The 13577-nt window shown below is 39.2% G+C and overlaps 1 protein-coding gene across 1 annotated transcript in view; it reads right to left on the bottom strand.

Moving 5' to 3' along the window:
- The window catches only part of LOC126251979 (uncharacterized), a 281887-nt gene that overhangs the window by 241640 nt on the left and 26670 nt on the right, over positions 1-13577 (bottom strand). Inside the window, exon 3 of the mRNA XM_049952752.1 lies at positions 2509-2668. Within this exon, the coding sequence (XP_049808709.1) occupies positions 2509-2668 (160 nt within the window). The remainder of the gene's footprint in view (positions 1-2508; positions 2669-13577) is intronic.

Here is a 13577-nt window from a genome sequence, read left to right on the forward strand (position 1 = left end):
GACAGCGACCTTGCAGGGTCTGTGTATACATGTTTGCAACAATGTCATTCATTTTTCTTTTTAACACACAAAACTAATTAAATACATTTCATTTTAACAATGTCAAATGCAAAATATAGTGCTGCCAGGTAGCATGTCAACTTAAACTTGAAATAGTCTTCTCCATGGCAAATTCATGAAACATACATGAACAGTATTTCACAGGTACAATATTTCACATGATCTATTGATTATACTTCTCAGTTTGGAGTTATCACAACAAGACTCAATATATACTTTTATTTTAAACTGTGGTAGAATCTGATCACTGTTATGTTTCACCTCCAGAGAAATGATAAATGATGCAAGCTCTGGCAGCTGACCCTGAACATAAATAAATGTAATGTATTGTGCATACACTGGAAAAGAAATCCAATACTATATAGTTATACTATTGATGAAAAACTGCTGGAAACAGTACCCACCATAAAATATCTAGGTGTAACTATCCAGAGTGACCTTAAGTCAAATGACCACACAAAACAAATAGTGGGAAAAGTAGATGACAGACTCAGATTCATAGAAAGAATCTTAATGAAATGTAACTCATCCTCAAAGAAAGTGGCTTATAGGGTGCTTGTTCAACTGATTCTTGAGTATTGTTCATCTATTTGGGTTCCCTACCATATAGGACTGATAGAAGAAATAGGGAAGTTCCAACAAATAGTGACACATTTTCATCATGAGGTCATTTAGTTGACACAAGAGCATTATGCTCAACAAACTCCCTTGGTAGATGTTACAAGACAGGCATTGTGCATCATGGAGATATTTACTATTGAAATTTCGAGAGAGCACTTTGCGGGAAAAGTCAGACAACATATTACTTCCTCCCTCATACATCTTTGAGTAATTACCATGAGGAGAAAATTTGAAAAATTAGAACCAATACAGAGGCTTCTTCCATGCACCATTCACAAGTGGAAGAGGGTTGGAGGGCTCAGTTAGTGATAAAAAAAATTACCGTCCATGACACATTATTAGGTGGCTTGCATAGCACGATGTGGTTGTAGAGGTACCCAATCAATGGCAGAGATACCTGTGACAGCAGCCATGTGATCTATAAGCTAAGCTCTAACCACTGTGTTGCTTTCTACATGGGCATCACAAATAGCAAGTTGTCTGTTTTTGTCTGAATGGCCACTGCCAAACTGTGTTCAAGAGACAGCTGAATCACTCACTTGCTGAACATGCTATCCAACACAATGTGCTTTAGTTCAGTGACAGTATCACAGCCTGTGCCATTGCTATCCTTCCAAAGAAAATCAGCTTTTCTGAATTGCAGAGGTGGGAACTCTCTCTACAAAATTTTCTTCACTTCAAAAACTCCCCTACTCCCAACTTTCGATAAACTCTGCCCTCCCCCCCCCCCTCCCCCAACACTACCTAGGCCTTCTATTCCACCAATGTACTTACTAGTCTTTTCCCTTTCTCTATAACTCTTCTCTTCCCTCTTCCATCCTCCATCACAGCTTCCCCACTCTGCACCTACTAGCTCTATCCTGTCCATGCCGCAACACTGATAGCTCTCACAGCAGCACTTCTTCTCCCACCCCTACCCCACATCTCTCCCATTCCTCACTAGTAGCCATATATGTGTGATTCATCCATGTGAGTGTGTGTTTTCTGCTTCTGAGGAAGGACTTTTTACCCAAAAGTTAAAATTTTAGCAGTGTTTTCATCACATCTCTCTGTAACACAATGCCTTCTTAATGTATTCTTTTCATATTGTTATTTCATCCTGAACATTTCACTGTTTGTTTTAAACTTGGCATCTGTCATTTTTTCTAATTTTGTGCTGGTCATAAGCAAACGTTCCTGACATGATACACCAAAACTTTTCCAAAAGTGGTTATAATTGTGTGACACATATTATACTAAACAATGTAAAACACTGGATGGAATGTAACAACATTATGAAAAGGATAGTTGTTTCTCACCATATAGCTTAGATGATGAGTCATAGACAGGCACAACAAACAAACTGTCATAAAATAAGCTATTGGCCAATACAGACTTAGTCAAAAATAGACAACAGACACACACATTACTCACACAAATGCAACTCACACACACATGTGTGTATGCTCATACATACATACATGCTAATTTGTATTGTTACTTTCTACTGGTCTCTCTACTTCTCAGAAACAACTCTGTTTGGTGAACTGCCATCTACTCAGATGTACTCAGTTGAGATTTTAAAAAAATTACTGCAAGGTTTACAAACAGTGCTGGCAATATCTCTTCAGTGAAAAGGCAATTATCAAGTATTCAATCTAGAAACCAATAGTTTGAAATTCTACTGTTGTTTTAGAAATACATAGTAAGAATCATAGTTACTGGTGACAGAAAGTTACAATTTAAAGAATCCTGGAAACACATCATTAGATAACTCGAAGAACACAAGAAATATGAGCTCTTAAGTGTGCATTTGCTGATGTTCAACAAATTATAGGTTTTACTTACCAAATACATTGATGGTAGTTATTGCTTGATATGTTATCTTTTGAGTATCAATAGCTCTTAATATCCAATTTCCTGTAGCATTTACACAGAGATTTTTGGCATGGAAACCACATATACCAACACTAAGATCATTTCCCCAGTAGTCAACACCATATTCAACCTTTCAAAAGAGAAAAAGTTCCTTTAAAAATATTAAATATGTGGCTTCTCAAAAATTATGCTGTTGTTGTGGTCTTCAACTGAAAGACTGTTTTGTTGTAGCTCTCCACACTACTCCATCCAACAGAAGCTTCTTTATCTCTGCATAGCTACTGCATGCTGAATCTATTGGAACCCACTTACTATGTCAAGCCATGCTCACACTCTACAATTTACAATCCTCCCCCCCCCCCCCCCCTCACCCCACCAGCCTGTCCCTCTCCATCCACTCTCCCACTATCATGTTCTGACTGTGCACCTTCCATTCACTGCCAAAATTGCAATTCCTTGATGAGACAGAAAATGTTCCATCAATTGGTACTTCATTTTAGTTAGTTTGTGCTATAAATAACTCTTCCCACTTTGAATCAGTACCTCAACATTAGTTATTCATTCTATCCATCTAATACTAAGAATTCTTCTGTAGCAGCACATTAGAAAAGTTTTTATTCCCTTCTTGTCTGAACGGTTTTTTATCAGCACCTCCACACAAGGTCACACTCCTGACAAAAACTTCAGAAAATTTTATTGCAACACTTACGTTGATACATGATATTAACTAATTTCTAGACAATCACCATATCTGAATGGTTAGCATCACTGCCTGTGGTATTGGAGAACCTCAGTTTCATTCCCAATAGCTCCTCAGTTTTGTTCTGAGGTTAGAAAGGTATGGTATGGGGTTCAGTTCAAAAATGGTTCAAATGGCTCTGAGCACTATGGGACTCAACTGCTGAGGTCATTAGTCCCCTAGAACTTAGAACTAGTTAAACCTAACTAACCTAAGGACATCACAAACATCCATGCCCAAGGCAGGATTCGAACCTGCGACCGTAGCGGTCTTGCGGTTCCAGACTGCAGCGCCTTTAACCGCACGGCCACTTCGGCCGGCTATGGGGTTCAGTCAGCAGTGTCACAATCAGGATTCATCTTCTGGCAACAAATGCTGGAGGGATTGGCAACATTCTGATAACATGTCCCTTTGTCATAGATTGCTCCTTGTACTGCTCTGTAGGCAATACTCAGTGAGCCAAAACAGGCCTAAGGCCTCATAGGAGTGTGTTTTTTGTTTATTAATAAATTTCTCTTTTACAAAAATTATTTTCTTGCTACCGCCAGTTAACATATTCTATCCTCTACACTTCATACATCTTTAGTTATTCTGCCACCCAAACAACAGAACTCATCTACTATTTTGAGTGTTTTTGTTCCTTATCTTATTCCTTCAGCATCACGTGATGTAACATGATGACATGCATTACCTTTCACTTTTGATGATGTTTAATTTACAAACTCTTTTCAAAATATTATCCATTCTATTCAACTTCTCTTCCAAGCCATTTGCTGTCTCTGACAGAATTACAATGTCATTGGCAAACCACAAAGTTTATATTTCTTCTCCCTGAATTTTAATTTCTTTTTGTAATTCATCCTTGCTTTCCTTCACAAATTGCTCAATGAACAGGCTTGAATAATGTCAGAGGGAGGTTACACCCATGTCTCACTCCCAGCTCAGTTACTGTTCCCCTTTTGTGTCTTTTGACTCTTGTGCAACTTTAGAAAACCTTTTTGCTCCCTGTATTTGATTCCTCTTACTGGTATGTAAAGCTTTCTTTCAATCTCTAAACACTACAATTGTAGGTTTGCCTTTCTTTGACCTATTTTCTGAGATAAGCAATAGTGCCCATATTGCTCACAAGTTGTACATTGCTCTTAAACTGAAACTGATCTTCCCCAAGATCAATTTCTAGCACTTTTTTCCATTCCTCTGTATGTAATTAATATCAGTATTGTACAACCATGACTTATTAGTAGGGCCAATGTTAGTGTGCAGACACTCAAGGACAAGACAGAAGCTAAAATTTAGGGTAGCAATGCAGAAGCAGAAATGCAGAAGTCCATTTTTGTATGTTCCTATACAAAGGAAAATCGAGGCTTTATGCCACAGTTTAATTCTTGCACCAATGACAAGATGTGTGATATTGATATTACTATCAGTGGAGTTGAGGAACAACCGAAATAACTAAAGTTGAACAAAGTTCCACAGCCTGAAGGAATCCCTATCAAATATTATACCACAATGCAGCTAAGTTAGCCACTCTTTTAAGCTTGTTGTTGTTGTTGTGGTCTTCAGTCCTGAGACTGGTTTGATGCAGCTCTCCATGCTACCCTATCCTGTGCAAGCTTCTTCATCTCCCAGTACCTACTGCAACCTACATCCTTCTGAATCTGCTTAGTGTACTCATCTCTTGGTCTCCCTCTACGATTTTTACCCTCCACGCTGCCCTCCAATGCTAAATTTGTGATCCCTTGATGCCTCAAAACATGTCCTACCAACCGATCCCTTCTTCTAGTCAAGTTGTGCCACAAAATTCTCTTCTCCCCAATCCTATTCAATACCTCCTCATTAGTTACGTGATCTACCCACCTTATCTTTAGCATTCTTCTGTAGCACCACATTTCGGAAGCTTCTATTCTCTTCTTGTCCAAACTGGTTATCATCCATGTTTCACTTCCATACATGGCTACACTCCATACAAATACTTTCAGAAACGACTTCCTGGCACTTAAATCTATACTCGATGTTAACAAATTTCTCTTCTTCAGAAACGATTTCCTTGCCATTGCCAGTCTACATTTTATATCCTCTCTACTTCGACCATCATCAGTTATTTTACTCCCTAAATAGCAAAACTCCTTTACTACTTTAAGTGCCTCATTTCCTAATCATATCCCCTCAGCATCACCCGATTTAATTTGACTACATTCCATTATCCTCGTTTTGCTTTTGTTGATGTTCATCTTATATCCTCCTTTCAAGACACTGTCCATTCCGTTCAACTGCTCTTCCAAGTCCTTTGCTGTCTCTGACGGAATTACAATGTCATCGGCGAACCTCAAAGTTTTTACTTCTTTTCCATGAATTTTAATACCTACTCCGAATTTTTCTTTTGTTTCCTTTACTGCATGCTCAATATACAGATAGAATAACATCAGGGAGAGGCTACAGCCCTGTCTCACTCCTTTCCCAACCACTGCTTCCCTTTCATGCCCCTCGACTCTTATAATTGCCATCTGGTTTCTGTACAAATTGTAAATAGCCTTTCGCTCCCTGTATTTTACCCCTGCCACCTTCAGAATTTGAAAGAGAGTATTCCAGTTAACGTTGTCAAAAGCTTTCTCTAAGTCTACAAATGCTAGAAATGTAGGTTTGCCTTTTCTTAATCTTTCTTCTAAGAGAAGTCGTAAGGTTAGTATTGCCTCACGTGTTCCAACATTTCTACGGAATCCAAACTGATCTTCCCCGAGGTCCGCTTCTACCAGTTTTTCCATTCGTCTGTAAAGAATTCGTGTTAGTATTTTGCAGCTGTGACTTATTAAACTGATAGTTCGGTAATTTTCACATCTGTCAACACCTGCTTTCTTTGGGATTGGAATTATTATATTCTTCTTGAAGTCTGTGGGTATTTCACCTGTCTCATACATCTTGCTCACCAGATGGTAGAGTTTTGTCAGGACTGGCTCTCCCAAGGCCGTCAGTAGTTCTAATGGAATGTTGTCTACTCCCGGGGCCTTGTTTCGACTCAGGTCTTTCAGTGCTCTGTCAAACTCTTCACGCAGTATCGTATCTCCCATTTCATCTTCATCTACATCCTCTTCCATTTCCATAATATTGTCCTCAAGTACATCGCCCTTGTATAAACCCTCTATATACTCCTTCCACCTTTCTGCCTTCTCTTCTTTGCTTAGAACTGGGTTGCCATCTGAGGTCTTGATATTCATACAAGTGGTTCTCTTCTCTCCAAAGGTCTCTTTAATTTTCCTGTAGGCACTATCTATCTTACCCCTAGTGAGATAAGCCTCTACATCCTTACATTTGTCCTCTAGCCATCCGTGCTTAGCCATTTTGCACTTCCTGTCAATCTCATTTTTGAGATGTTTGTATTCCTTTTTGCCTGCTTCATTTACTGCATTTTTATATTTTCTCCTTTCATCAATTAAATTCAATATTTCTTCTGTTACCCAAGGATTTCTATTAGCCCTCGTCTTTTTACCTACTTGATCCTCTGCTGCCTTCACTACTTCATCCCTCAGAGCTACCCATTCTTCTTCTACTGTATTTCTTTCCACCATTCCTGTCAATTGTTCCCTTATGCTCTCCCTGAAACTCTCTACAACCTCTGGTTCTTTCAGTTTATCCAGGTCCCATCTCCTTAAATTCCCACCTTTTTGCAGGTTCTTCAGTTTCAATCTGCAGTTCATAACCAATAGATTGTAGTCAGAATCCACATCTGCCCCTGGAAATGTCTTACAATCTAAAACCTGGTTCCTAAATCTCTGTCTTACCATTATATAATGTATCTGATACCTTTTAGTATCTCCAGGATTCTTCCAGGTATACAACCTTCTTTTATGATTCTTGAACCAAGTGTTAGCTATGATTAAGTTATGCTCTGTGCAAAATTCTACAAGGTGGCTTCCTGTTTCATTTCTTCCCCCCAATCCATATTCACCTACTATGTTTCCTTCTCTCCCTTTTCCTACTGACGAATTCCAGTCACCCATGACTATTAAATTTTCGTCTCCCTTCACTACCTGAATAATTTCTTTTATCTCGTCATACATTTCATCAATTTCTTCATCATCTGCAGAGCTAGTTGGCATATAGACTTGTACTACTGTAATAGGCATGGGCAAGGTGTCTATCTTGGCCACAATAATGCGTTCACTATGCTGTTTGTAGCAGCTAACCCGCACTCCTATTTTTTTTTTTATTCATTATTAAACCTACTCCTGCATTACCCCTATTTGATTTTGTATTTATAACCCTGTAAACACCTGACCAAAAGTCTTGTTCCTCCTGCCACTGAACATCACTAATTCCCACTATATCTAACTTTAACCTATCCATTTTCAATTTTCTAACCTACCTGCCTGATTAAGGGATCTGACATTCCACGCTCCGATCCACAGAACGCCAGTTTTCTTTCTCTTGATAACAACGTCCTCTTGAGTAGTCCCCGCCCGGAGATCCAAATGGGGGACTATTTTACCTCCGGAATATTTTACCCAAGAGGACGCCATCATCATTTAATCATACAGTAAAGCTGCATGTCCTCGGGAAAAATTACGGCTGTAGTTTCCCCTTGCTTTCAGCCGTTCACAGTACCAGCACAACAAGGCCGTTTTGGTTAATGTTACAAGGCCAGATCAGTCAATCATCCAGACTGTTGCCCCTGCAACTACTGAAAAGACTGCTGCCCCTCTTCAGGAACCACATGTTTGTCTGGCCTCTCAACAGATACCACTCCGTTGTGGTTGCACCTACAGTACGGCCATCTGTATCACTGAGGCACGCAAGCCTCCCCACCAACGGCAAGGTCCATGGTTCATGGGGGGGGGGGGGGGGGGGGCTTTTAAGCTTAACCCACTGTAAAAAGAAAAAGGTCAACAGTAGTTGGACGAAAGCACAGTTCATACCTATCTACAACAAGGGAAGCAGAAGTGGTCCACAAATCTACTGAACAATATCCTTGATATCCCCAAGTTGATGAATTTTAGAATATATTCTGAATTCAAAAGTAATGAAGTAACTCACTGAACAGAGTTACCTCCATAATGGATCAAGACTCTCAAGAAGAAAAGTATTGGACTCAGTGTGACACCCATGCTTTTTATCAAAAGTATGATTATATGAAGTATCAAGCAAAAGTTTTGACTAGATTAAGGATTTCCTGGTGGGAGGATGCAACATGTTATCTCAGATGAAAAGTCAGTGACACATGTAGGGGTAGCTTCTGGTGAGCCCCAGTGAAGAGTGTTGCAACCATTGCTGTTCACATTCTATGTTGATTAATTTGCAGGCAATATTAACGTCAGACTTTTTGCAGATGTTGCTGTTATCTATAATAAGGTAGCAGCCAAAAAAAAAAAAAAAATCACACAAATACTGAATAATGATGACATGAAAAGGATATATTGCTACTCACGACATAGAGAAGACACTGAGTTGCAGTCAGGCACAAAAAATAGACTGCTTTATACCTAACCTTCAGGACCAAATGCCTTCTTCTAAAATAGAAAAAACACACAGTCATAACTCACATGCACATGACTATTGTCTCTGGCAACTGAGGTGGACTGTGTTCAGAAACTGTGCCTAACAAGAGGAGAAATCTGTGGGTGGTGGGAGTAAGGAGGAGGCTGGGATGGGCAGGGATAGTGAGAATGGGTGGGGGAAAATGCAGATAGGTAGGTAAAGAACAGGTACTAATGAAGGTTGAGGTCAGGGGGAGGGGGGTTACAGGGACATAGGGGTATGTTGCAGGGAGAGTTCCCACCTATGCAATTAATTCAAAGAAGCTGGTGTTGGTAGGAAGGATCTCGACGGTGCAGGCTGTAAAGCAGTCACTGAAGTAAAGTGTATTGTGCTGTGCAGCATGTTCAGCAGCTTCTCTTTGCGACAGTTTGTCAGTGGCCATTCATGTAGACAGACAGCTTGTTGGTTGTCATGTTCAGGTGGGATATCTACCTGCAATATGTCCTGTGTTCCTGTAACCCCACTGGCTTAAGCCTTCACTAGTCCTCTCTTTCACCCACCTATCCCCTTCTCTGCTCCCACTCTAGCACTACGCAGCCTTCTAGCCTACCAATGCAACCCCTAACCATTTTCCCTTCCTCCACTTCTCTCCTTTTCCACTCCCCTTCCCTGACCCCAAGACTCCCAACTACTCCTAGAAGCCTTACCCTCTCCCTATCCCGTCCCTGCATGCTCTCACAAGCAGCATTACAACTTCCCTCGACCCCACCTTTTTTATCCCTTGCCCTTCTCACCCGCACCACCCATAGAGTGCTTCCTCCATTAGATGTAGTTACCGTACACAGTCCATTCGGTTTCAGCAGCCAGAGACAGTGGTCATGTGCGTGTGAGTTGTGCTTGTGTGAGATGCGTGTTTTCCACTTTCTAAGAAGGCCTTTTTGCTGAAAGCTTAAATGTAAAGCAATCTTTTTGTTGTGCCAGTCTATCAGTGCCTTCTCTATATGGTGAGCAGAAATCTATTCATTTCATAATACTGTTGTTACTTCATCCTGGATTTTCTGTTATTTGATTTTCCAGAAGTATTGTGTATGATCTTAATAAGATTTCAAAGTGATACAATGATTGGTAACTTGTTTTAAATGTTCAGAAGTATAAAACTATGCATTTCACAAAAAAAACAAATGTAGTATACTATGACTATCATATCAATGAGTAACAGATGCAGTCTGTCAACTCATTTCAATAAATGGGTGTAACAATTAGTAACAATGCGAAATGGATGACATACAAGTTCATTCATGGCTAAAGCTGGTGGCAGACTAGTTCATCTGTAGTATATTAGGGAAATGCAATCTGTCTACTAAGATATTGCTTATGAAACACTCATGAGCACCATCCTACAATACTATACTGTTCAAGTATGTGGGACCTATATTAAATAGGACTAACAAGGTACAATAAACATTTACAAGGAAAGGGAACACATACAATCACAAATTTGTGTGACCTGTTGGAAAATGTCATGGAGATGCCAAATGAACTAAACTATTAGGCACATCAAAATACATGCAAATTATAATGAAAAGGCCTGCTTACAAAGTTTTAAGAGCCCACATTAGATGATGAATGTAGGAAATACTACAGTCCCTTACATATCACTCGCATACTGATGTCATGGATGAGAATATATGAATTACAACATGCACAGAGGTGTTTAAACAGTCATTCTCCCAATACTCTGTATAAGAATTTGGGAGACACCCATAATAACTTGTACAATGGGGACATTGTTCCAACTTACATCTTTCAGTGATCTGAAAAATTTTCTCATAATATCGTACTTTTCATTTCATCTTCATTTATTTCCTCTTTCATTCCTATAATATTTTCTTCAAATTCATTTCACTTCAGTATGCCCCTTCTGCCTTTCAGCATTCCCTTCTGTCCTTAATACTGGCTTGGTCTTGATATTCATACAACATCTTCTCTTTTCTCCAAAGATATCTTTACTTTTCCTACAGGAAGCATCATGCACATCTCTATAGCCTCGCATTTATCCTCTAGCCATGCCTACCTAGACATTTTCACTTTTTGTCAGTCTCATTTTTTCTGATATCTGTATTCCTTTTTGCCTGTTTCATTTGTTGCATTTTTATATTATCTCCTTTCTCAAATTAAATTTCAGACCCACATGTTTCTCCTAGGATATCTTCCAATTCCTGTCTTTTTGCCTGTTTGATCCTCTGCTGCCTTCACCATTTCATCTCCCAAATCTACCCATTCATCTTCTGTTGTATTCCTTTGCCATGGTTCACTCAATAGCTGCCCTTTGAAACTTTCAGCATCCTCAGACTATTATTATTTTATAATTTTTTTTTCAATTTATTCAGTTCCTATCGCCTTAATTTCCCATTCTACTCCAATTTCTTCAGTTTTAATCAGCAGTTCATAACCAATGATTTCCATATCTGCTCTGGAAATGTTTTGCAGTGTAAAATCTGATTTTGAACTCTGACTTACCATTATATAATTCAACTGAAACAATCTGGTGTCCCCATATATCTTCCATATATACAAACCATCTATCATGATTCTTAAACCAAGTGTTAGGAATGATTAACTCTTGCTCTGTGAAAAATTCTTCCAAACAGCTTCCTCTTACATTCCTTTGTTTCAGGCTTAGTTCTCCTATTCTTTTTCCTCTCTTACCTCTCGTAGTATCAAATTCCAGTCCGTCATCATGATTAAACTTGCATCTCTCTTACCTGCCTGAATAATTTCTTTTATCTCATTATACATTGTTTCAATCACTTCATCATCTATGGAACTAGCAGGCAGAGAAATTTGTACCACTCTGATGAGTTTTGGTTTCATGCCTACAATAATGCATTTACTATGCTGTTCCTACAAGCTTACATGCATTCATATTTCCTATTCATTGTTATTCCCACTCTCATATTATCTCTATTTAATTTTGTATTTTTAACCTTTTACTCACCCGGCCAGAAGTCCTGTTCTCCCTGATACCATGAATTACTAATTCCCACTTTACCCAAATCCAACCTAACAATTTCCTTTTTTAAATTAACCTACCTACCATACAAAGAGATCTAACATCCATGCCCTGACCTAAACAACCACAATTTTGTTTCTCCTGATGACAGGAGCCTCTGGAGGACTATTTCATCTCCAGAACATTTTACCCAAGAGTATTCTATGATCATTAAGCCATGGAGTAGAGTTGTTTGCCCATGGGTAACATATCTACTGTAGTTTCCCCTTGATTTCAGTCATTCATCAGTCATACACAACATGGCCATGCTGGCTTAAGTGCCAATTCATGGCAGTCAATCAGCAAGTCATTGCCCCTGCATCAATTGAAAAGGCTGCTGCCACTTCAGAAACCACATGTTTGTGTGGCTTCTCCACAGATAATCTTCCATTGTGGCTGCACCTACAGTACAGCTCTCTGTATGACTGAGGTACATAAGCCACCCCACATTGCAAAGGTATGTGGCTCATAGGGGGGGTAAAAAAAATTCAGTTTTGAAACAATGAGCAATGATTCTGGTGGTTCATCCTTCAAAGACGGTCAATGAAAAGTTCACTTCACCAATAGCACTGTTAATAACTTTTATGTAAGTGAGCAAAATTTGTTAGATGCAGCATAGAAGGGAATGACTAAACAGTTATTTTCCCTATTAAATTCTCTGAAGAAAAATAGATAATAGTTTAATCATTCTAAAATAAAGACGAACTTTCTCTTCTATAAAGTTTTAATAGATTTAGAGTATAACCACTGCATCACTTTTTAATAGAGATATAAAGGGCAACCAAATGAAAATGAGGTAGGTGAAAAAGGTAAGTAAACTGTTTATACCATCATAAGTAGTCACTATGAGTGATAAAATATATTATCCCACTGTGAGACAAGATGGTCAATGCTTTCATGGAAAAATGTTTGCAGTTGCCCATGGAACAAAGATTGTACCTGGTATGCACCTCTCCATCTGAAGCAAATTGATGATCATGAATGTTTTTCTCCAGGGCTCCAAAAATTTGAAAATTTCTTGTGGAGGGATCTTGAATGTATGGAGAATGTGTAAGGCTTTCCAGGAAAGTTCTGCAGTGTGTTATAAACAACCTTGGCAATGCATGGGCCCACCTACACTCTCCTGTGAAATCATTTGATTCAAGGTTTCCTGATCTTGACCAGAAGAGTCACTTCCTGTGAGTATTTTCTCCATCTTACTAATGACATTCACAATAGTCAAAGATCACTTAATTGCAATTTGTGCCATATTTCTCCCAGAGAGCGTCCATGTTAAGTGCAAGCCACAACACCCTTCAGCAACAAGCAAAATGCACAATAGCCTTGGATGCCGAGTGCAGTCACAACACTGATTTGTTACATGCTGTAGCAAATATGCTAGTTGCTGCTACCTGAACAGTGCAGGATGAGATCTCAACTCAAGGGCCATGGGTTCAAAAAGTTGGCACTCTCCAACTTCCAGTGGTGAACTGTCACTATGCAACCCCCTTACACAATCAAGCTGCTGCTGCCATCTCTATGGTGTGTTTGCTGTTACTACAATCTGCCGTCTGTTCTAGATTGTTAATGTAAGTGTGGATCTCAAACACTCTAGCAGGTGTTCAACAGGTGACTGAGCAGACACCACCATCATTGCATTGCAGCCAACATGGAAGGCCAAGCTGAACAATTTATGTTTCATGTGACTGTACTTTTGTTTTCCTTTTGTTTTCAGGATCATTGAGGAGATATGTTGTGTAGTTATATTTTGACTTAATATGTTTTGTGTATTACTTCTGT

Source organism: Schistocerca nitens, chromosome 4, assembly GCF_023898315.1.
Source record: "Schistocerca nitens isolate TAMUIC-IGC-003100 chromosome 4, iqSchNite1.1, whole genome shotgun sequence".
Lineage (NCBI taxonomy): Eukaryota > Metazoa > Arthropoda > Insecta > Orthoptera > Acrididae > Schistocerca > Schistocerca nitens.